Source organism: Poromitra crassiceps (assembly GCF_964638095.1).
Source record: "Poromitra crassiceps genome assembly, chromosome: 14".
Lineage (NCBI taxonomy): Eukaryota > Metazoa > Chordata > Actinopteri > Beryciformes > Melamphaidae > Poromitra > Poromitra crassiceps.
In genome coordinates, this window is record NC_139633.1 from 23642846 (window position 1) to 23668398 (window position 25553).

Below are 25553 nucleotides of genomic sequence, written 5' to 3' on the forward strand. Positions count from 1 at the left end.
TTTTTTTGGGCTGAATGTGTAATATTTGTCAAATCCAGAAAAATGTACTGCTCATTTGCCGATCGATAATTAGCAGGAAATGAAAGATATATAGGCTGATGTCGATAGGCTGATGTCGATGCCTGTCACTGGAAATCACATTGATCCTTTCACCTCTCTATTCACAGGCTGTCGTATCGGACAGGACAGGACACGGCAAACTGTGACACGTGTCGAAACAGCGCGTGCATCATTTACAGGTGGGCCCTTTTTACTGTCAGTTTGTTGTCAATGCTGCATTCAGTGCTGTTTGGTGTATGAGAAACCCTCTCAGTGCAACATAGATGCTATGAGCTGTTTGTTGGATGAGAAACCCTCTCAGTGCAACATAGATGCTTACATGAGCTGTTTGCTGCATGAGAAACCCTCTCAGTGCAACATAGATGCTATGAGCTGTTTGTTGGATGAGAAACCCTCTCAGTGCAACATAGATGCTATGAGCTGTTTGTTGGATGAGAAACCCTCTCAGTGCAACATAGATGCTATGAGCTGTTTGTTGGATGAGAAACCCTCTCAGTGCAACATAGATGCTATGAGCTGTTTGTTGCATGAGAAACCCTCTCAGTGCAACATAGATGCTTACATGAGCTGTTTGTTGCATGAGAAACCCTCTCAGATGCTTACATGAGCTGTTTGTTGGATGAGAAACCCTCTCAGTGCAAGAGATGCGTACAGTACATGAGCTGTTTGGTGCAGTGATGTTCTGTCCTGCAAACAGAGTCTGGAAAATGAAGCAGTCTATGACGTGCAGAGCATTTAGAGCAGTGGTTATCCAGGGGGTCCCCAGCAAAAAGAGGAACCATTTATTTTCACTTAGTATAATTCCATGCATAAGTAACACAATAACAGAAGTACTGTATGACTATTTTGGCTATGGTTTCATGTAATACAACATCTAAAAGCAAAAATCTTATCAGTTGGGGGACCTTATTTGGGACAAAATCTTATCAAATGGGGATCCATGGTCTAATTTGTGTCAGTTCAAGGGTCTTTGACATGAAAAGGTTTGAGAACCACTGGTTATCGCAGCTGAAGAAATTAAAACTGCTATTGTACTCAAAAACTAATTAAAGCATTTGTGGGTAATTGCCAGGAAACAGTGAATCTAATCCAAAAAAAATAAAATCAGAACAAGGCTTTCTGGGCAATGTAGGCCCTCTGACAGCCCCAATGCGATAAGTAAGTCAGAATACACAGCAGAAAGAAGAGAAATCATTGGGGAATACGTTTGGCCCTGTCGCAGAGTGGCTGGGGACCGAGACGCACCCAAAAATATGTCAATTTGCTCAGAAACGAGGATCTGAGCAGAACACCCCGATCAGCAATACGTTATTTTCTTGAAAAATAATTGTGTTTTTGTCAAAAAACACAATGGTCTTTGGTGTGCTGTTAATGTTCTGGAACTTTGTGTCCACAGAGAGCTGTATAAATGGCTCAGAAGCAGGTGGGAAATCCACTGAAACTGTAACCTTGTGTCATTTGTCACAGCGATCCAAAAGCCTCTACCTCTGAACCCCATTGTTACCTCGCTCACTAAAACAGGAAACCAGCCAGCTGTTGGAAAAATACACTTCAGCCCAGAAAAATACACTTTTGAAGACTCCATTGTCTTTCACATAGACCAGAGAAAATGGTTTGGAAAACGTCAGAGGCCTATATTTTAGGTAGGCTATATGCGGCAGATCCAACTCATTCACTGTAACAGTGAAGAAAATTGATTTTGGCCACAGGACTTTCCAACTTCTGCATTACACTTCCCTTCTGCACAATACCCCCGAAGAGAAGAGAAGAGAAGAGAAGAGAAGAGAAGAGAAGAGAAGAGAAGAGAAGAGAAGAGAAGAGAAGAGAAGAGAAGAGAATTGCTAACATAACGATCAGTATAAAGTGCAGGATAAGAAAGAGAGTGTTTGTTCTGGCCCTCAAACAACATGGACAATTACTATATGTATGTAGGGGTATGGTGGCACTTCAAACATTAAGCTGCTCCGCCCAAATCCTCCAATTAGAAAAGTAATTTTCACAGTAACCAAAGTCAGTCCCATCAATAACCAGGTCAATGAACTCAATAAACTCTACCTGCTCATTGGTGTGTCACAGGCAACAGTATTGAATGGTGATTCGTTAATAACTCACCTGACTAATAAGACAAAAAAATCATTGTTTTTATACAGAAAATTACATATTTTAGTGTATAGCATTTATTGAGGGGCACAAATGCAGGCACGAAACTGAGCAGCCCTTCAGCATTAGATACCCTGACCACATCCCCATCTTGTTCATTGTGACTTGAAAATCACATTAAAGGTATACTATGCAACCATTTCATTCAAAAAACATGATATTAACTTATAGAAAAGTTTCCCCTCAAAAACATCAGTTATTACGCATACAATACTGTGGTAGTGTGTTTATGTGGAGCGACGCTGCCCCCTGCCCTAAAACCAGGAAATGGAGCTTCTCACCAGAGCATTTTGCGAGCTGTTTGGAGCTCATACCTCGATTGTTTTTGGAGGTATGTGTGTTTATTTGTGCTTTTATAACATAACCGCTGTGAAACTATCAGGAAAAAAAATTAATCCATGCGTTTCAACGTTTTTCTGGCGCTCTCTCTCCCCATGTATTGTCAAGCTCACTCGACCACATAAACACAGAACACAACAAAACAATGTCCAACCACAAAAATACACACAGGGTACAGCGTCGCTCCACATAAACACACTGCCACGTACGTATTGCATCATAACTGATATTTTTGAGTGGAAACATTTCTATAAAGCAGTTTTCACACATGCGTACAGGAACATTGCCTGTAAATCAATATCGGCTATTTCCCGGAATTTCCCTTCACACCTGAGGGCTCACATGTGTGAATATAGCAGCGAAATTGCCTGTATTTGAGGGAAGGGGGGGGGGGGGGGGGGCACTGCAGAGCGGGTGGGGAGTGACGTGTGCACTTGGATGGGGAATCCTCCTTATTTTGGGGGTCGGCAAAACTCCGATGGTGAAATAAGTTCGCTTGTCACACAATAAATCACACTCGTTTGACTTAAGAGGGCATGTATGTTGTATCCTTCATATTCGCTAACCAGTCTTTGAACTGAAATCTTTGAAGAAGTAGGGATCCCTGTCGGAGAGAAATAGCCTGGCTGGTTCGATGTTTATCCGTTCACCTGTCGCGTTGAAGCACTTTTTACAGACTGGCTTCGTTTGTTGTGTCCGGGCTTGCCTTCCCTGTCAGCAACATAAGCAAAATACTTCCACATTTCGCTTCGTGCATTTGCTTTCTCAACAAGCGTTGGGCGGCTTGCAATACTCAAGCCGCTGCCATTTTCGCTGTCTGTGTCCCTGTCGGGCTGGACTGAAGGACTCGCAGAGAGCAGAGAGGGGAGGGGGGGGGAGCACACCCACACATGAAGCAGCCATACCGCTCTTCTGACAACCTAGAAACTGGTGAAATGTCCGCGATGACGGGGTCGCGCTTATACCGGAAAACAACTTTCACACATGAAGGCATTAGACCGCTTTCCGGTCATTTACCGGTAAAAAGCGCATGTGTGAAAACGGCTTAAGTCTGAAATAGTTGCATAGTCTACCTTTAAAACTGTAGCATGTCAGATATGCTGAACTGGCATCTGGAGATGATTGCCGTTACAGTGTACTATTATAATTTCTTTATCATGCAATAATCAATAATCTAAGTAACTAATGTGACAGTACAAATGCAGCGGGACCTGACAGCTGTTCCGTAAATAGAAATATTTTTTGTGCCACTTTGTATTTTGTCTCAGTCTTTTAGAAAAGAGTCGTCTCAATCACTTACACTGTCTTGTGTTTCAGCTCGGTGGCCAGAATAGTGCAGTGCGTTTGTTTTGTATGCATCAATGTCCATATTTATTCAACAGGCCTTTTCATTGATTTGTTTTCAACTATGAAAGGATCATTTGAGATAAGTGTAGCTTTCAGTTTGGCAGTTCTTGCAGTAGATGTACAAGAATATTCACAGCTATGCCAATAGATACCATGAGAAATGGCCTAATGTATGTATCTGTATCGCATTGTGATTTTTCTCGTTGAATGTCGTGTCATTGTAATATTGATCCATGTTTTGTTATTACCTTCGCCAAATGGAGAGGTTGGCTGGCCGGAGGAAACTTCCAAACGGAGTCACGTTAACACAAAACTTTGTAGGAAGGTTGGCAGAGGTCATGCACTCTACCGAGTGCCCTCTAGTTGTCTTGTGCTGCTAACAGATTTAGAGAGTCGATTTGTTGTTTCGCCAAACTGATGAAATGGACAGAGAAGCATAGAGAGACACACACTTCAGGAATGCAGGAATTTACAGGAAGGTCATCCTTAGACAGAGGGTGAAAGAAGCTGACTTGATTTTTTTTTTTTCACTTAATCACATCTTTATGAGACGAATGCACACCTACTCTGTCATTTCATAACAAACAGAACAATATTTAAAGGGATACTCCACTTTTTTTTGGAGTTTAGGTCATTTGCCATATCCCCCCCACATAACCAAGATACACCATGCCTTACCGGCACTGTCCGCGCAGTTTACAGTGAGCTACAGTCGTGAAGTTAGTTACTATTGCCATAGAATGGAGGGTAATGGTACAGCTGTTAAACATCCGCCTAAACACACATCTCACGGCGCCAAAATACATGTCGTGCTTTGGATACTCACCACACGATGAAATATTAATCCAAAATGCACATAATCTGTCTTTTTGGAAGGAAAAGAGGTCGGCGGCCATGTTTGGAAAGTAGTGCCGGCTACCTCTTTTCCTTCCAAAAAGACCGATTATGTGCATTTTGGATTGACATTTCATCGTGTGGTGCCCGAGGCACAGCATGTATTTTGGCGCCGTGAGATGTGTTGTTTTGGCAGTTTTTTAACAGCTGTACCATTACCCTCCCTTCTATGGCAATACGAACTAACTTCACGACTGTAGCCTTCAACCTATTTGCACAAAACCAATCCATGTAGAATTGTAATAAGATGGCGATGAAGAGGGGGGCGCTGTCGAGTGCATACAAAGTGGAACATTATCATTTCATCTCTGCTCTCTGTCATCAAATAGTTGTTTGTTTGAGCTGCAGCCAAATGCTTTCTAACTGTCCTTGAATAGAGCAGAGCTGTAGTTGGCAAGCAGGATGGTTAATCTATCACGGTGCTATCTATCTCTGCCAACGCAACAGTCATAAATATCTAAAACTCTGCAAATACAGTAGTGCGGCGACACAAACTTTCTAATTTACCTCCTCAACTCCGGTGTATTTTTTTTTGTTGCAGTGACATAAAATGACCTCATACAGTACTGTAGCTGGAGCCCTGTATGATTAAATCACTGGTGTCTCTGTTATTCTGTCTGTGAGTCCGCTGAGTCAAACTGCTGATAGGGCAGCAATAATCACCTTGCTGGGGACACCACTCTGTGGCGGCTTAACGAGCTGGCCAGAGTACAGTGAGGCTAATTAAAACGAGCCAAGAACAGAGCGAGTTGGGACCAAAAGGCCAGTTATTCCTCAGACTTGGACAGCGGCTGCTGCTGCTGCTGCTGCTGCTGCAGCCCTAACCGAGATCAGCAGCCACCGAGACGGAGGCCTTAATTTCAGAGCTGCACAGCAGCTCCAACATGTCCAATAAATCCAGGACTCCAGCCGCTGCAGAGCTCAGGTAGTCAATCTGTGGGTCTTACCCAGAATTCAGCTCTCCCCTGACATCCCCCCACCCGCCCTCTGTATACTGCAGAATCCCATACATCATGGCTACAAATAGGCCATGCATATAGCGGAGAGAGAGAGAGAGAGAGAGAGAGAGAAAGAGAGAAAGAGAGTGAGAGAGAGAGAAAGAGAGTGAGAGAGATTGAAAGCAAGGAAGGATGAATGAGGAGAATAATAGGGGAATGCAAAGAGAGGGGGGGGGACACCTCGCCATTCCGAAGTGTCGGCATTCCGATCATTGACTTCTATGCTTTCGGAGAAAAAATGTTTCGCCGAGAGGTTAGGTTAGGCTTAGGCGTGGGGGGTGGGAGAGGTTAGGTTTAGGGTTAGGGTCTGGGGGAGGGTTCTTTCGCAATGGCGAGGTTAGGGTTAGAATTTTGTCGGAATGCCGGTATTTCGGAGTGCCGACATTTCGGAATGCCGAGGTGTCCCCGAGAGGGGGAACCAATCTAATATGACTGACCACAAAGAACAGTTCCCCTTAGAGGACCCTGGGGAAAAATATTCAACCCAAAGATGGATGGTTCAGAGTTGACACCTGATCCAGCCGCTGTTTCCTCATATTTCCCTGCTATGCTTATGTACATGCAGAGTTCACACAAGATTTACAAGCGCATCAGTCGCAGACTGTGTGCGGTCTGCTACCGAGCTACCTGTAGAGTACCACACGGGAAGCCCAGAAACAAAACGTGTTCGGATCAAAGCGATAAAAGCCGATATGCACATCATGCTGTGTGGCGATTATAAAACTAGAATATGAATCAAAGTGCACAGCGAGAAAGCAAACCATTTGCTTCTCTCGTTCTCGTGTCGTGTTGGAACAGTGGAGTCGAGTTCAATGGAATACGCTACAATGCAATAACATGAGATGCAAGGAGCTAATGACCATGCTGAGATGGAGGATCTGTGGTTGGTGAGCTGTTGTGTCTAGAAAGCATGTTCTACTTTGTTCTGGTTAATCATGGGTCTTCTCTGTGTTTTGTGAAGAACAAAGCCATGCAACAGGCCCGGGCAATGGTAAGAAAATGCGCACACGTCCAAGCCAAAAAGGGCAGGTGGCGAGCCGAAAGTGAACCGTGATTTTTTTTATCGATAAAAAACCACTCGCACACTGCAGGGCTCCAGTGTTCAGTTATTTATTGTACCGAGGTGACGTTTTTCGAGCAGCCACACTGCTCTTCCTCAGACCCAACCTACAGTATCGTGCTGTGACGATTATAAAGGTAGAATTTGAATCGTAGTATACAGTAAGAAAGCAAAAGATTTGCATCTCATTCTCGTGTAGTGTTGAACAGATGGCAACTACAATGCAATAAGACGAGGTGGCCTGGGGCAATGGCTTTCATCTGATGTACATCATGTACATAACCTACTGTATGGGAAGTTACCGCTTCAATTGTTACCTGTCAGTCAGTGGAGGTAATAACAGTCATTCTCTGGTCATTTATTTGAACACTACCCTGGTAAACCAGCCGGTCACGTGAACTCACATTTCATTTCGATCTAATAATAATAATAATAATAATAATAATGATTGGATTTATATAGCGCCTTTCCAAGGCTCAAAGCGCTTACACAGAATCATTATTCGTTCACACCATTCGTACCGGTGGTTCATCTACCATCTGACCTCCAGCCTTGGGAGGGTATTTGCAGAAATGGCAAAGCGTTCTCTAGCCAATCAGCGACCCGCCTCGTAGTTGACATCGTAACCACCGGCCAATCAGAAATGCCGCTAGCAAAACAAGAATGGCTGCCTCCTTGCCTCTCCGCCTCGAGGACTAACGTCAAAGTTCGTCGAGTTGAAACAGCCATAAAGTGCAGTTATTGCAGAAATAGACTCAATAAGAACAATTAAGCGACTACAGCGGGGTTTCTCGGCGGAAAATATGTTTTTGCCGTTCACCCGAGTGGATTTTGGGTTTGACTGGATCCAACGCTGATTGGCTGAAGGAGTTGTCTGTCAAGGCAAGTACACCCGCCCAACTTCCGCCCACTGCAAACACTGTGTGAAACCTTAAGGCCAGACGGTCAGAATGAAATGAAATGTGAGTTCACATGACCGGCTGGTTTACCAGGCTATTTCAACACGCCCAGTCACGTCATGTAGTTTTGAAGACGTTGCGCTATGCTGGGCTTGAGCTACTCACCTTATGAGCTGGCGAGTTGGCGTCACGAGTGGCCGAAGGAGAAATTATGGGAACAGACAGACTTTACATTGATGTGCCAACAGCAGAAAGAACAATGACGAGTGCAATGTGCCAACAGCAGAAAGAACAATGACGAGTGCAATGTGCCAACAGCAGAAGGAACAGTGACGATGACGAGTGCAGAGCAGGTACACGCTGCTGCTGCTGCTGCTGCTGCTGCTGAGCGAGTAGAGCACGCGGTGCTAAAGAGACGTCCCACCGCCGCAAAATCCCTCCCACGAGGAGCGATGAATGGCGCTCAGCCTCGCCACGACAAACGGCCACTGATCACAGCGACAGCTCCTCAGCCTGCGTCGCTAAAGAGATGATTCATCTGCTGTGCTGAATGGCCTAGAAGAGGAGCCTCCTCCCCGGCCGTCTCCAGCCGCCTCAATCTGTTTGTGTGCAGCAGAGATGATCTTAGATCTGGGGCTTTTGTTTGCTGAAGCACCTGCTCCCTAGAGCCGCCCCGCGTCGCGCACGCTGCCTCTGGCTCCCCTCACCGAGGCGCTCGTCCACAGCGTACAGTAATTGCAGCAATCTGCCGAGTGATTAATGACTTAATAAGTGCCAAGACCACTCAGTGATGCGCTGTGCTGCTGTGATTCGCGGCTCTGCTCTCTGTAGCGTGGTCTGTCAAGTCACGACAAGTCAAAATTATTCATAGAGCAGCGGCAGCATTAAGAGACGGGCCTCGTGAGAAAGTACACAAACACAAAGGGACACAAATGCAGATCAAAGTAAGAGGGAACTGAACAAAGGGCAGTGTGAACAGGAGAAGATGCAATTGCGTCACATTCTCCAAGACATAGTACATCTGCAGGGAGATAGGTTTAAGTCTGGACTAAAAAAGAACAAGCACAGATCCTGTACAGACCATTGACTGTAAAAAGACAAGCACTGTGTGGGTGCGTGTGTGTGTGCGTGTGCGTGTGCGTGTGCGCGCGCGTGCGCGTGCGTGTGTGTGATGTCACCCATTGGTTTGTGCACTCCCGTTTTGAAGCGTTAGTTTGAGAAATATTTTTGTTTGATCAGGTGTTTCCTCCGGTTGGACGTGTTGCCATGACCAGTTTTGCATTTGGCATTACAAATTATTACAGCGAGCATTGTCGAGCATCTTCTCAATCACAGTAACTCGAGTAAATGTAATTAGTTACTTTCCACCTCTGGATGTGACGTCTCACTGACCTGAATTTGGCTGGTTGTGCCCGCGGCTCAGCTGCACCCTGGGAACAGAATAGATGTAGCTGCTGTGTTCTTGATGATGTTGTGATGGAGTACGGAAAAAAACCAAGCGAATCCGGCTTAAATCACTTCTTTAAACCGATATTGATAATAACCTTGATAAGCTTCAGGCAGGTTCGGGATGCCATCCATTGTGTGAAGTTTCTGTTATTGATTCATTGGGTTTCCCAGCCTGCCAAACTCCTGTTCAGTTCTCCATCCAATCCCTCCCCCGAAGGGTTAATTGAGTTCAAATTTTTAACTGACACTTATCTTAAGGGCGAGGACAGATCCCAGGATCCATTCTGTCACTTTGAGCATAGCATATCCTTTAGCTAACTAATTAGACGAGCCCATCAAAGCGGTTAGCCTGTTAGCCTCCACACTTCTTACCTGTATATCTATCTGTCTCCCTGCAGTTCTCCAGTCCCATGGATGGTGAGAATGAGCTGTGTAGCAAGAAGTAGTATCCATTATTTCTTCCTAAGATTTCTTTTTATTACATTTTGTGAATGCAATGGGTTCAATGTTAGTTTCAGCGATAAAAATGAAGATGGGTAAAAAAAAAAATCCCACAAACACCAAAAACAACAATGGCCAAAAACACCCAAAACAACAAAACATTTCAGTATTGACTTTGTTGGCTGTTTCCAGTGAATTTGGAGACACAAGGAAGATATTTTCAGACTATTGTGCATCACCTTGACAGGCAGATGATTCATTCTCTGTCTACTTCCACCCTGGTGTTTTCACACAATGAGCACGGAATAAATACATGAAAAGTACAAGTTCATCAATAGGGGAAAAAAATAAAGTAGACGATGTATGATAGCGTGTTTGTCTCTTGCTTGAATGCAGGCAGTACATCAGGCTCTGCTTAGCTTCTCAATGGTGTTTATTTGGATTATTTGGATTAAGCTCCACATTTCTCCTAGTCTGGGGAGCTTTAATCTGAGAGAGTTCACCTACAGGGCCAGAAAAAGAACCAGACGATGATGACCAGCCATTAGACTGACGTGTGTGGAAGTCTAATGTCAGGAGCAATAACCCACATCCAAGATTTTTTTTTTTTAATATACAAATATAATCTGTGCAGGGAAATCCCTTTGATGGTGCAACAGGATTCTATTACTGGGCAGCATTGGAACATGAGCCACTTTCACACATGAACTCTGGACTATGTGCTCTGAATCAGGTCTGGACATTCCCCGGAGTTACCCTTTGACAGGCATTGTTGTTTTCACACAGGAGATGATTCTGTGTAGAGGTCATGGGGGGGCGGGGGGTAGGACTTAGTGTGCTGTGGGAATCGCCGTTTATGCGAGACAGACTTTTAATTACGTTTTTCAATGTTGACTACACCAGAGATATATCTAAAGCAATTCTCCACTCCACCGGGGGTGCGGGGAAGACTTCAATGCATAATTCTGGCGATAGGGTTAGAAACAGGTTAGAAAATGTGGGGGTGGCGATGTGCCAAAACTGAGAGAAAGTGAGTTGATGCATCAAAAAGTTCACAACAGACAATTGTGTTCATATATAAACCCCATCCGAGTAACATCTGGAGATCTTCAGGCGTTCTGCATGTCTGGAAATAGCTATTATGTGAAGTAAAAATGTGTTGCCAGGCAGGGTGGGAATTTCGGCGTTTTCGGGGGGCAAGGCCATTTGGCGTCCGGCGTCGCATATTTTTTCAGGGCACAAGGCCACATGCCAGGGCACAAAGGCCATTGATCTATTGACATCATCAAGAGCCATTTTTCTGAAATGTGTCTTACAATGAGCCAATGACACATCCTTTGCATAGAGCAGGCTACATTAAACTGAGAACACTGACGCTTTTAAAGCAACTGACAGTAGCAGGCTGGTAGCAGGGCACTGCCAAGGTGGCCTTAGGGATCTCGGGGCATCACGACCAGAGGGAGGGGCAATGGAGGCCATGGCCTCTATGGCCTCCGTGTAATTCCCACCCTGCTGCCAGGGTGCCATCAGTGCAGGCAATTATACTGTTTGCCCGCCCCCTAGCCTCCATCTGACCCTCACTGGATTACTAACATAACAGAGTAATAAATGGTAAAGCAAGCCACTCCAGAGACATCAGATACCTTCTATGTGATCGAAACCAATAACAATTGATGCGCCATGTGCACTCAGAAAGTGGCACAAATGTAAAATTGATCATCATTATGAGTGTTTCCTTCAGTGCCATGCATGAATCTGAATCATCCAATATGCTCAAATGCAATTTCTTGTGTTTGTGTCGCAGTGTGGAGTTGGACTTCAAGCTGCAGGAGGACAAGCTGCTTCCCCTGATGAAGATACTTTGCCCCCTGGACAGCCAACAATGCCCGGCTCTGCCTTACTCCAACGAGGTGTTCACCTCCACCCCCAAGCGCAAGTCCAAGACAGAGTCCAAAAAGCACGCTCGCTGGAAACTGTGGTTCCTTTGAGGAAATATGGTCTTTTATGGGTACATCAATGCCCATGTCCTTTTCAAAATGGGCGAATGGAATATTCAGAAGAGTGGAATAATCAAATGACAGAAACCAGTAGAACCATTCGGTTGGGATTTCGGAGTTGAGACTGCACTGGACTGACTGCACAGTCAACTGGGGGAGCGCAAAAACAAAAAAATATTTTCTTGTGAAGGTTTAAATCCTGATCAAACCTTCATTTTCTGACATGTTTGCTGGAGAAGATCAACTTACACCTGCAAAAAAAAAAAAAAAAAAGAATAGGTGAGCCTTGGGATACATTTTTGTATATATTTTTTAAGATGTATGAAGACGGATTTTATTTATTTACTGGGTAAATGCACCTCTCATTTTAATTATTTATGGTTTTATATTGCGTTCTCCAATGCAATGCACTTTTGGTCTTTCCGCCCCCATAGAGCATATTGCTTGGCTATAAGAGGAGCTGCCATGTGGAGGGCCTTTCTCTGAGTGAAGCGACATACTTTGAATGGACATCAGCCCCATCACCTCCGGCAAAGCACAAACATTTGATTATTGAGAGGAACATGCATAAAAGACTGAAACACAGTACAGGACACGACAGTATGTCAGCGTTGTTCTTGCATCTATTCATCTAGTCTATTATCTTCTTCCTCATCTGTCCACATAACTGCTCTGTTTATGCCTGTCTGACTCTACATCTTATGTCTGCCTCCCCGCCTTAAGCCTCCTCTCTCTCTCTCTCTCTCTCTCTCTCTCTCTCTCTCTCTCTCTCTCTCTCCTCTCTCTCTCTCTCTCTCCTCTCTATCTCTCTCTCTTCTCTCTCTCTCTTCATTATACAACCAGCCAGCCAACTTTGTCTCAGTCATCCTGTGCTTTTCTCTATCTCCAACTCTGTTACACTGCTAGCTAGAGTGACACGTCATTTTCAGAAATTATTGTTGAATATTTGTCCACATCATATTTTAACAAAGTATTATCACATTGAAGAAATATAGTAATGAGAAAGAAAAAAAATCATGTTTGGGTCCCTCTGCTTAAAGCAGGTGCAATCCCTAAAGAATGAGTCTTATGGGCTAAATCAGATTTTTAACAGCATATAAAATGTGGCATTTTTCTCTCTCCGTACAAGAGTTTACTGAATTTGCGGCTGTTTTTTGATGACTTCTAAGGCAGAGTATTTTCTATGATGACTTAAACAGTGTTTTATTGAATTTCCAACAAAAAGTAAAGGATATTTTGACACTTCTCTTTGAATCCAATAAGAGTTGGCCTTGCCTTGTGTTGTAAATTAATGAATTTGATCTTTTTTTAAAGGAAGATGTTAATTGCATATTCAGTTTGCTAAAAGTACCACACACACGCACACACACACACACACACACACACACACACACACACACACACACACACACACACACACACACACACACACACACACACACACACACACACACACACACACACACACACACACACACACAGTGTCGTTAAGTCATATTAAATATTTATTTAACCCACTGTGAATTTCACTTTGTAAAATTAAATAACATTAGTTCCTACCACGATTATACAGTGAAGCATCAAACATCTGTCTACCAACCCACACAAGCGATTGTGCACTGAACTTGCAAGAGTAGAAGGGCTATATACTTAGGGAGTAGGGTAGCAATCTTACAGCAAGAGGACTTGTAGCCACCAGCTTTGGTACCATAAAACACACAAAAACAACACTGATGTAGCAATGATACAAAACGTGCGCGCTATTACAGCATAGGTATTTACTGGATTCTTGAAACAAGGTTATGGTTCTAGTATGGTTTCGGTTATGTTCTTGATGTCTCTTAATGTCCAAGAGAAGTCAGGAAGATACTGTACCTAAAAACTGACCATTAGATTACACACCAGATGACATTATTATTATTATTATTATGATCTGCAACATATCACCAATTTCCATGCAAAGATCTGTACCTTGAGAAAGTGCAATTCAGTGGTTATGTGCAATATTATGCATTTTTCTACTGTTTTTACCTCACAATTAAAACATTTTCAATTGAAGGTGATTCAGTGTGCTCCTATACTGTTTGTCTATTGAATGGTTCAAAAGGGGTAATGTGACAGACAATGACATCACAGATGCCACAACACCTGCACATACTGCATGTATCCCATATATATATGTATATATATATATATATATATATATATATATATATATATATATATATATATATATATATATATATATATATATATGTATATATATGTATATATATATATATATATATATATATATATATATATATATATATATATATATATATGTATCTTTGTACTTTGTTGAAGCAGAATTGGGCTCAGCAGTACTGCTGTTCCTCCTCCTGTCCTCTCTAATGTGATTAGTTCTTAGCAGCAATACGTCAAGAGGTTCCAGTTAAGTTCACTGATCTTGAATTTATCTGGAGAGACCTGATGCCGTATCCATCTCTCTCTTTCTCTCTAGGTTCTTCATTCTTCTTCCTTACTCCATGTCACACGCACTCTTGTACCTCTATTTTACCAATATCCTTCTCTATCATCTTTTCTTGATTTGATCCCTGTCGCATATTCTTTCTCTATTTTTCCGCTCTCTTCTTTTGCCTCCTCCCTCTACCATCAAATGTCCCTTAACAGTCTCAAGTCACTGTGTGTGTGACTTAAGTGTGACTCAAGTCCAAGTCCCCATGTGTGCTCTCAAGCATGTTTTTTTTCTATATTCAGCCAGTATCACTGGTTACCATAGAAATACATTAACATAAAATAACGTATTGATCAATTGCAGTAAATACATTTTAAAAAAATCTTCCATTTGCAATTTTTTTTATTTTGTTTTGTAAATTGTCACAAAACTAAGAGTAAGCATAGTTATTAAATAGCAAATAACAAATAGCATGAATAAGGAAGTATAGTAAGAAAATAAAGAGATAAAAACAAATTTCTCCCTAGGGAGACAAAATAAAGAAACCTTGAACCTTAAAAAATATCAACACAAGGTTTTGTGTTGATATTTTTTAAGGTTCAAGGTTTCTTTATTTTGTCTCCCTAGGGAGAAATTTGTTTCAGAGTAAGGGCCAGCTGCATACAGTACATATGTTTAACAATACAACATACATTACACCGCAACATTACACCATTGCACATACACCCATGATAAAGTGCTCATTGTTAATTGTCAAATTAATTTCATTTATCAGTTTGATTGACTGAGGAACAAATGAATGTTTGTATCTATTATACCTACACAGAGGTACCCTGTATCTCCTGCCAGATTGCAGTAACTCGTACTCAGAATTCAGTACATGGGAGGGGTCGGATAGGATTTTGTGAGCTTGTCTCATCGTCGCTTGCTCAAAAATGACTTGGGGGGTGATCGGGGGTGTGGACATACCCATGATCTTCCCTGCCATCTTTGCCAGCCTAATGATTTGAGATTTATACTTAACAGTCAGGTTTCCAAACCAGCTGGTAATGCCACAACACAATTGTAATGCATAATATATATTTTCTATATATCATTTGTTTTTGAATACAGTATAAATACACTACAATAATATAATAATACTTCTCAGATGTAGCATAGACTATAATATTTTTACAATTATTTCAAAGTAAGGTGCAATATGAATTAACTAGTGTCATCATGTGGCAGAAGTTAGCAACGTCAGGCTGGTTTCATCCAAGTGCATAGCAATATACTGCGTATTACGCAGTATTTTAACAGTGAATTTACATTTCAGGTGTCGACGACGCAAGCCACCTCTCTGAGATCAGTGCTTTCTGGGTGGTGTCACGGACATTCTTGAGGAAGACCATGGGGCCCGTCCCGCCAGTACCGGTGTCATCCAGCGCACTGCCCACGCCTCTGAGCGGGCAGCCCATGGCCCGGGCGCGGCCACCGGGCACGACGATGTACTTGGCCACGGCCTGGAGGTGATAGCTCCGTAGATCCCTCAGTGCCAGGACACAGGAGTTGTAGGCCTGGCAGAGCGCGGGGCCGGAGCAGGACAGGACGAACTCTCGCAGAGACGGGCAGACGGACAGAGTTTCGATCAGCTGACGGTGCGCTGGTGGCATGTAATCTCTCATGCGTATCAGGAAGGCCCCTAGAGAACAGGAAAGAGACCTTGAGAGGAGAAAATAACAACCTTTTCCCCCAAAACACTCTCTGTCAGAGCGATCAACTATAACTGCACCGACACACTGCAATTCCTTCATGAGAGGCCCGTGGGTGTCTGGGGAGGTCACAGGTCACAGGTTACCTGAGTCGTCCTCATGCTGGATGCCCAGCAGTGCATCAAAGCACTGAATGGCTGAACTCTGGGCTGCACTTCCACCTGATAACAGAATGGGCTCGTCGCTCACGCCTTCATACAACAGCCCACCTGGAAGCATGGGGTTGTCTCGCCACCTAAAACAATACAGACCACATATACTGTAAGCTTCCTCTGTGTTGAGCAAGTTACTTTCAAAATGTAATGTACTACATATTACTAGTTACTTTCATTTGAAAGTAATAAGTTACTTTACAATAATACTGTCTGTGTGTAGAGTAACTCGTTACTTATTAAACTACTTTTGCATTACTTTCACCAAAATAACAGCAGTAGCAGAATGACATTACCGCCCCGGAACATCCCGAAAAAGAATTTCAACTGTCTTGAAGTCCGTGTAAAATGTCCAAAATTCTAAATGTTATCCTTTTCCTTCGTTATACTGGTTATTTGCATAAAAACACACAATTTGATTAGGAAATGATTGTATCCTTATTTAAATATGTGCTTTGATAAAACAAATGTAACTGAATTTGCAACTTGTGTTACCTGACAAAGTAACTGGTATTACTGAAATCCTATTGGTAATAAGTTATATTACTGAGTTACTGCTAAAAGTAATATATTACATGTGATAAGGATTCAAATCATTAATAGTTTGAATATGTATAACATTGGTAAGATCCCTCAAACTCACCCTGAGAGAAAAATTCTTAATGTTCCATGAAAATCAGTTGGATCCACGTGTTCTGGAAAGAACAGGGATCAGGTTAGTGTAATTACCTTAGATTTCTGTACGTCTGTTTGGCTTCAACTTACTGTGCATGAGTTCAAAAGTTTCCTTCATCTTCTTCATAGACGCGGTCAGTTTGAGTAGACCCTCCTGTATGCCGGGGAGGTCACAGTTGTCCACAGCATGCATCACCTCCAGAGCCCCCTGTGAAGAGTGCAGAGAAGGAAACCAATCACAAAGCTAACCAGAGAAACACAGACAGGGATGGAGGCATGGGCAGGGGAGGGCTAAATAACATCGCGTCACCAGAGCCTGGTATGCGTTACTGAGGCAGGAAGACACAAGAAGACCCGCCCCCGTCTTCCGGTCGCCTATGCTGCAGTGTTTTCGTTCCCCCACAGACATGCAACAGTAGGCAGTCGCTAGGAGTTAAAGAAAAAATAAGAAGCATGGACATACCAAACAAAGTGTTTGTTTTTAGCTAACGCTAGTTACTCGCGTTGTCCATATTTTCTAAACGGAACGCAAGAATTGAGCGGAATATTTTTCCCGGAGCACAGCGCGGTCTTCCGCCCATAGCCGGAAAACTCGGAGCGAGGTTTTTTCCATCCAGGCTAAGGGCTAAAGAGAGGGGAGGGGGCAGAGGTGACAAAAGAAAAGCCAGGCTGAGGTTCAGAAACAGCTATCATGACAAGAGGACAGCTCCCAGTGCTTACCTGCATGCCTGGACTGCCAGCCATCTCAACCAACAGTGAAACCAGGAAAAATCCCCTACAGCTCTCACTGCCAGGGAGGGAGAAGATTAAGTCCATGTTCCTATAATTGAAAGCAAATTTAGAAAACATTATTGGACGATATGAAGAAAAAAAAAAGTGAATCTGTCTGGGGGAAATTACATTTTGTGGAATGAACTGTTTATTTTTGTATACTCACTCAATATCCATATCGCTGAAATGAAAATGAGACAAAACAATAGGTTATTCTCAGGAAAGGAGGAAATTGTTATTTTTCCATAAGAATGATAGAAATTTAGACATGCAGTGGGCTATGGATTTTTAGGTAGGATAAGGTCATTAAAAGAACACCTGACACACCCAGTGGGATCCTTCAGTTTCCAGTTGGCCAGAACGCAGTCTGCATAGGTCAGGATGGGTGGAAGGCCGAGCCGACGGGACACCAGCCAATAGGGAAGGGCCAGGGCTTTTGGGAGAGTCTGTCGATCACACAATCAACACCACCCTAACGGTAATCAACAACAAACCTTACATTCTGCTGCGTTGCCTGACATGGCCAAGAGAATTGCTTGTTTTTTTTCTTCTCTCTCTTGGCCCTGAATTCTATAAGCATTCCCCGTTTGCAATCTTTCGAAAAAGTGTAGATTGCGATCTAGGTTTTACCTCAGTGGGTGCATGTTGCCCCTCCTGCCAGACGTAGCCCATGGTGATGAAGGCCAGCGACAGGTGAGCCAGCCTGAGCTCCCGATGGCTAGTCAAGCGATGGGGACTCAAGACAGGCATCTGGGTTTTGGGATGAAATTGGCTGCAAGTTTTAGTTTGGAATATTGATATTTTCCGGAGCATTGGCCTCCACAAATGAAACACACATGGACATTTACACAAGTGGCTCGCTAATAGATACGTACCTCCCAGGGAGGTTATGTTTTCAGTGCCGTTTGTTTGTCTGCAGGATTACGGAAAAAAAAACGACTGGGCCGATTTTCATTAAACTTGGTGGAAGGGTGTTGCTTGGCCCAAGGAAGAAGCCATTACGTTTTGGAGCGAGAATACGGATCCCACTCGTGAAATTTACATATCATAACAGACTGGACTATTGGCCTTGGCGGAGGTTTGTGCTCTCAGAGTGCCCTTCTCCTTCCAATAACAATGTCCATGTGGCAGTCTGCTCATTCTCACCTTGTGAACCAGATCACGTAGTTTGTGTGACTCAATCAGGTGTGTGAGGTTATTTGCCAAGTCCATCCATGCTCGATAATATTCTGGAAGGTCAGTCTAGAAAATAATAAGAATCAAACAGCTTGGTCATTAGTCTTGATTGTTTTTGCATGGCAACTTTTCACGCAGGGTGTAATCACGAACATCATCAGTTTGTGTTTGCCATGGTACTTGAACTGCATGTCAGGGAATGAAATGAAGGGGCTGCTGGAGAACCGGGGGAAATTATCTAAGCAGAAAATTGTGATATCCAAATGAGAAACAACTTTGTATAGACAAATAGGCATTGGTTTAATGCTGTAATGCGATATTTTTTTAAGACTTTATTATTATTTAATTCTACAGCAAAAACAAAATCATTCAATTCAATGGGCATGGAATAATTTGAAGATTTGGGAGCGGAAGGAAGTTGGTGATTACAGTCCGTATTCTTCTCCTATAACCTGTAACCCTTAAGTAGCACTTCATAAAAACATATTGCTGAATTTAACTGTAATGAACAATATATAAGTAGACAAGTATATAAGTATACAAGTAATTGAGCGTCACTAGTCCTGTTAATTAAGGGTGTTAATTAATGCTTATTAAGCATTGACCAAGCCTTAATTAATGCACCCTTACTGAAAAGTATTACACATTAGTTAATGTTATATATTATGTTATATATAAGTATACAAGGAATTAAGCATTACTAGCCCTGTTAATTAAGGCTGTTAAGCATTAATTAACCCTTAATTAATGTGCCCTTATTGTGTGGGTAAACGCGTACAATAATGTACACAAAACCTGGAGTAGGGAATTAATAAGGGAGAAATTGGGAAATAACTATTGGTCAGTTCTTGATTAACTCCTAATCAAATGTCAGGGTAGATAATCACCTTGTTTCACGTTTGTGTTGATCAATACAGCAGGCTATACGACATAAACACAAACAGTAGTGAGAGGAAACATGCTCAATGTTTGATGAGAGGAAAAGAGATCATTTATTAGAGTGAGACTCACCAGGGGCTCTTCAAGGAGAAACCCGAGCTCCTCAGAAAGATCAAAAGCATCGAGGTCTGCCTGGAGTGCTGCTCTGCTGCTGGCTTCCATTGGCTCTGCTCTCTACTCAACTGGTTGTGACTGTGAGAGGAACCTGCACTGTGCTTGTGCTATCGCTTTGTCACTCAGCTCTTTGTCACATCCCTTTTTATTTGCATGCTCACAGCACCAACCAGCCAATCATTACAGCAGTACCTCATTTAGCAGAAGTGTTTGGCCAAAGTGACCAATCAGATTTCTACAGTGTAGGGGTCATTTAGAGTGTAAATGACATTTACATGTTTTTGTGTTTTTGACATTACATAAATGTCAAAAACACATTTACATTTCAAAGGTCATAAAAGAACACTGTGCCCACGTGTGTGAAGATGATCTTGCTGAACACAAATTACCACGCCCATAAAGGGACTCCAGATGGAAAGTAGCCTATGGCTAAATCTGTTGCAAAGCATCTCTTCCCCTATGGGGTTTAATGTTTTTTTGTATATGTCCCTGCCAAATAAACTAAAAAAAAAAAAAAAAAAAAAAAAAAAAAACTTGTGTTACCCACAGACCTTATTTGATGCATTTAAGTGAAAGCCCCATTCTAACACCCCATAGCCTTTCCCCCCTTAGAAGCAACATGGCGGTGATTTCTGGTTAAGCCTCCAAAAATACACCATCCCTGCAGTACTCTATTTGAGAGGGCTACTGTAATGGTCCATCTTTCAATAAATAAACAGTATCAAAAAAGAGTAAGGGGGGATCCCCTCCACCAATCAGACAACTCTCTGAAAATGTACAAGTTTTATCTACAAGCCACATGAGACTGCAGACCAGGATCCACATAACTCACACAAATTAAAATCTGATTAATTTTTATCTGGACCAGACTGAGTCCTATTGAATTGACGTTGGACAATTATTATTATTATTATTTTTTGCCTCCAGATAACTTCTTCATTTCCTTCATTCACTCTGAATTCAAGAAAGTGGACGTGCCTCATGCAAGTTTGATGAGAGTGCTTCAAGCCTGTACCTATTCATGTTGAAAGTGAAAGTGAGTGGCCTTTTTGTAAACATGTGAGACCAGTGGCCCTGCCTTGGCTGCTGATGGACAAAATTCCCATGACAGCCTTTCTTCCTGTCTGTCTGTGTCCCTGCTATTCCCGGTAGGAAAGCTTTTTGTAAGAAGTGACGGGTACAAGGAGTATGAAAGTGAGAAAGTGACAAGTAATAATGTTCGAAATGTACTAAAATGTAATAATAATACTAAGAAGTGAAAAAGATATAAACATCACATCACATTAGGAAGAGTAGGAAGGTGAACAAACTAGTTTCAATCATGAGAGACTAGTAGAAAGTTTAACAAGTCTTTAATGATACAACAAATTAATTTTGGCGTATGACTCCATGATATGATGACGCTCTCCTGAGATGATGAGGGCGTCGTCAGTGAAGAATAGGATAGGAAATCCCCCATAGGGAATTATTCAATCACGAGTCATGACGATGGTGGTGGTCAGGGGAGGAGGTGGGGCAAAAACTGCTTCAGGATGATGATCAGCAACTGAGAATGACATGGCACATACACAGCACATAGCAAACAGAGTACAAAACATGGACCCTGATATACTACGCTGATTAGGTGATTGGGATCAGCTGGAGAGGAATGGTTTGGGCTGATTGGTTATTGCCACGTGTGGCAAACTGTGAATGGGTGAGGAGACCGCATCAGAGAAAGGGGGCGAGCCTAACAATGAATGGGTTATACGACCTCAAAGAAAGGGGGCGTGCACTGTGATATGACATGAACTGGGCGTTAGCTGTTAAGTAGTCTTCATTATTGAAAATAGTCCAAGACATCATTAGTAGGAAGACTTATGTTGAGTGGTTTGGAAGTAGTGCCCTACAGTAGCATCACCTGAGATATCTGATTCCTTTGCAGTGAAGCTTCAATCAAAAGTGTGTGTGTGTGTGTGTGTGTGTGTGTGTGTGTGTGTGTGTGTGTGTGTGTGTGTGTGTGTGTGTGTGTGTGTGTGTGTGTGTGTGTGTGTGTGTGTGTGTGCATGCGTGCGCGTGTGGGTGTGTGTGTGTGTGTTTGTGTGTGTGTGTGTACGCGTGTGCTGTCTTCATGGCAAAATGTGGCCCTGGAGACACCTATTGTAGCAAGAACCAGAAAGTACCACAGAAACGGTTTAGAGTACTTTGCCATCTGTTATATGTCAAAACCGTGCAAGATGACGTCACAAAACTTCACAGGTGTGTAGTAGTTGATATCAAAATGAAAGCAGAGTTCAAGATGGGTGTGTTCAGAGACGAGCATGGGGGGAACACATCCTCAGCACCCACAGCGTGCCAGGCGGAAATCGAACCCAGGCCCTTCTAGCTGTGAGGCGACAGCGCTACCACTATGCCAACGTGCATATTACGTTTTAATTGTTGTTACATAAACACACATACACACACACACACACACACACACACACACACACACACACACACACACACACACACACACACACACATGCTCAGCACTAAACTGTAAATGTGAATTTTGGTCTGAGAATCTTTGCCTACAGTACCATTTCATTTAGAGCTTTATTATGAGCACAATTGCCTCATTACTGTTACATTAAGCGGGTTCCTCCCTGGCTCAATTAGTGCTTCCTCTTATTTGAAATGCTTTGATACAGAATCAAATGGATATATAGTAGCTAGCTCCACATTAGAGGCCACAACTAGATGTAAAAAAAAACCTAATAAAAAAATCAGACAGGCCTCATCAATATCATTCTGTCATTCTGACCGCGGAAGGCCTGATGTCTCTGCTCAAATACATTGTTGCCAGCTATCAAATGTCACGTTTACGTGTGTATAATTGATTGATTGATTTATTAATGTGTCATGCACATTGCGGTGTCCAGCCCACATGGGCCTACAGTACCAGACACACATTCCTAGGCTCGCCGCGTGGGCTCGCCCGCCCTGCAGCTCGTCGAGCTGGCCCTGCAGCTCTTATGACATCACTGATGATGTCGCAATGCCACGGCCGAGTCTGCCCTGCAGCTCGACCGCTGTGTGGGCTCACTTGTTCTTATGACATCACTGATGATGTCACAACTTCGCATCTTATGACATCACTGATGGCATCATCAGTGATGTCACTATGACATCATCAGTGGGACAAAAATGGAAACAGAGAACAGAGCTCACGTTGCCAAATGTATATAATAATAGAAGATACACAGCTCTGTGTCATTGATGTAATTTATTACAATCACCTGATATTTTTCTACCAAGATGGCAGTGTGGTGATTGGAAAGAATAATATCGTTAGGAAGCATTATTTTACTTGAATATTTCATTTGGACACTTTGATATTGTGTTATTTTAACATTTCCCTATTGATATTTTACTACTGAAGCTTTCATGATGTGTCCCACATTTGCTATGACTTACACCAGGGGTGTCAAACATGCGGCCCGGGGGCCAGATCCGGCCCCCCAAAGGGTCCAATCCGGCCCAAAGGATGACTTTGCAAAGAGTGAAAATTGCACTGAGAAGTCCTTCAATCCAATGTGATGCACTTGTGAAGGCTAAGAGGTACCAGGTTTCAGGAGCAAGTTAAATATTAAGTCGCCTATTCATGTTATCTGTATTAATCACTAAATAGCTATTTTCATTACCTTTGCTTGACTATAGAGCAGTGGTTCCCAACCTTTTTACACCAAGTACCACCTGAGAAAGTAGTTGGCTCTCCAAGTACCACCATATGACCGACGTTAAAATACAGTCTATTCAGCTATGCACAGTTCACGCAGGAGGCAAATTTATTCCAACCTGCAGCCTATGTGCAACCTGCAGCAGCTGCACTTGTGCTGGGTTGACTGCTGTCTTCACCTCCTTGTGCTTCATCCTTGCTGCTCTCCTCTACTACAGCTCTTTTACGATTCCCTCCCGTTTTGATTCACTTTAGCATCCCTCCTCGTCTTTGTTCACCACTTGTGTAACCATGCGGGGCGGGCAGGTAATTGTGCATGCGCAACAGGTATAGTGTCCGTCAGAAACAAATATTTGTTTCTAAATCTCAAGACAACAAAATAAACCTCAATTTCAATCATCACAAGTTTATTTTCATTCGTAGTATTATTTTGATAGATAAACATGTTTTACAATTGATTTTAAAGTTTGGGTTTATTTCATAATTTAAACATTGGGATTCCAGGGATCAAGTACCACCTACCTTGAGAAACACTGCCAATAATATTAATAATAATTATTATTATTTCACTTTCACATGTTTGAAAACTACTACTAATGACCACCATGGATTTTGCACAAAAACTTTTTTTTTTTTTTTTTTTTTTTTTTTTTTTTTTTCACAGAGCCTTCCAAGTACCACCAGCAGGGGGCGCAAGTACCACCTACGGTACGCGTACGGTAGGTTGGGAACCACTGCTATAGAGAATTGCACAGGTGGGTAAACTATCCAAGGTGAGTAGTTTAGCCACCTTGTTTGCCCTCATTGATTGATTGATCCAGTTGATCTGAATAGCTGAGTAAACTATCTGCCTCATTTCAAAGGGGTGGGTAAATTGGTTACTTGCGTTGACCCTCCACTACACCCCTGATTGTAATGCACAGTACAGACAGTCGATAATGTGCTTGATGGTATCTGAGATAACCCTATGTGTTGTAGGGTTGTACCTGTAATTCTTTACATTAAGATAAACGGGGAAATGTTGAGGTTTTGTCATTTATAAGTTATTGATTAATGATTTTCATTGTCTGGCCCACTTGACACCAAATTGGGTCTCATGTGGCCCGTGGACTAAAATGAGTTTGACGCCCCTGACTTACACTCTCTACTGTATTATTATTATTAATGCTTCTGACAAGTCTATATGACATGCTTCTGACACATATGTGGCTATACCTTACAACAAATTGCTATTTAAATCCAAGGCGTATTATGCATTATTCATGAGTAACAACTTCCCTTATGATGCACAGAAGAATCCTGATGGATTTCCTTATCATGGGTAAACCGTTTTCATACATGGAGACTGCTTTGTGTATACAGGCTGTCTGGTCTGTCAGTGGGAGGTGATGGTGTACTACAGTGATGGGATTTCATCAGGTCAGGAGTTTCTGAGCTACTTTGTCAGATGGCTAGCAGACCAGAGCAAAGCATACTTGGCCAATAAGTCAAGTCAAGTCAAGTCAACTTTAGTTATAGAGCATATTTACAACGACAAGTAGCCGACCAAAGTGCTTCACAGAAAAATACACTAAAATATCAAAACAAGTACAAAATACACTGCTACCGAGCAAAGTGCAATACAAAGTGCAACAAATACAAGTGATAAAAAAAAAACAGAATAACAGTAATTAGGTCGCCAGGAGGCAGGCTCAACTCAGGTCGAAGGCCAGGGAGAAAAGGTGCATCTTGAGCAGGGATTCAAAAGCCTCCGGGCTCTGGGCTGATCTAATATGGAGGGGGAGGCTGTTCCAGAGCCTAGGGGCTGCTATCACAAAGGCTCTGTCCCCTCTGGTCTTAAGCCTGGTCGTGGGCACCTCCGGGAGCAGCTGATTCTGATGGCTGCATCACGGCCATGATGTTAACTTTAGTGGTGCAATCGCTGACCCCACACATCTTGCACGAACACACACGCATGCTTTACCGCAGCTGCCAGAAATCAGCCATGCTTTACCGCAGCTGCCAGAAATCAGCCATGCTTTACCGCAGCTGCCAGCAATCTCTCCGATGATTTCTACCTCCAAAAAGGCAGGAGAAACCAGCTGGACGGTGTAAAGCAGGAGGGATGAGAGCTCACGTGCTCAGATTAATTTCAACACCACTTACCAAGTCATCAGACACAGGGGGGCAC

General features: G+C 42.8%; 2 protein-coding genes across 2 annotated transcripts in view; one reads left to right on the top strand and one right to left on the bottom strand.

The window, feature by feature from the left end:
* insyn2ab (inhibitory synaptic factor 2Ab) overlaps positions 1–11635 on the top strand; it is a gene marked incomplete at both ends in the record, with an annotated part of 42599 nt that extends 30964 nt beyond the window's left edge. The window contains 2 exons of the mRNA XM_083650679.1: positions 168–239; positions 11452–11635. Of these exons, the coding sequence (XP_083506805.1) occupies positions 168–239; positions 11452–11635 (256 nt within the window). The remainder of the gene's footprint in view (positions 1–167; positions 240–11451) is intronic.
* A 3774-nt stretch (positions 11636–15409) lies between these two features.
* LOC310789083 (indoleamine 2,3-dioxygenase 2-like) lies at positions 15410–19731 on the bottom strand (the record flags this gene model as incomplete). The annotated part of the gene is made up of 9 exons (XM_083650680.1): positions 15410–15786; positions 15943–16091; positions 16652–16703; positions 16774–16891; positions 17404–17503; positions 17773–17900; positions 18085–18204; positions 18601–18696; positions 19642–19731. The coding sequence occupies 9 exons, from the start codon at positions 19729–19731 to the stop codon at positions 15410–15412; spliced, it is 1230 nt and encodes a 409-aa protein (XP_083506806.1).
* Between the last annotated feature and the right edge of the window lie 5822 nt (positions 19732–25553).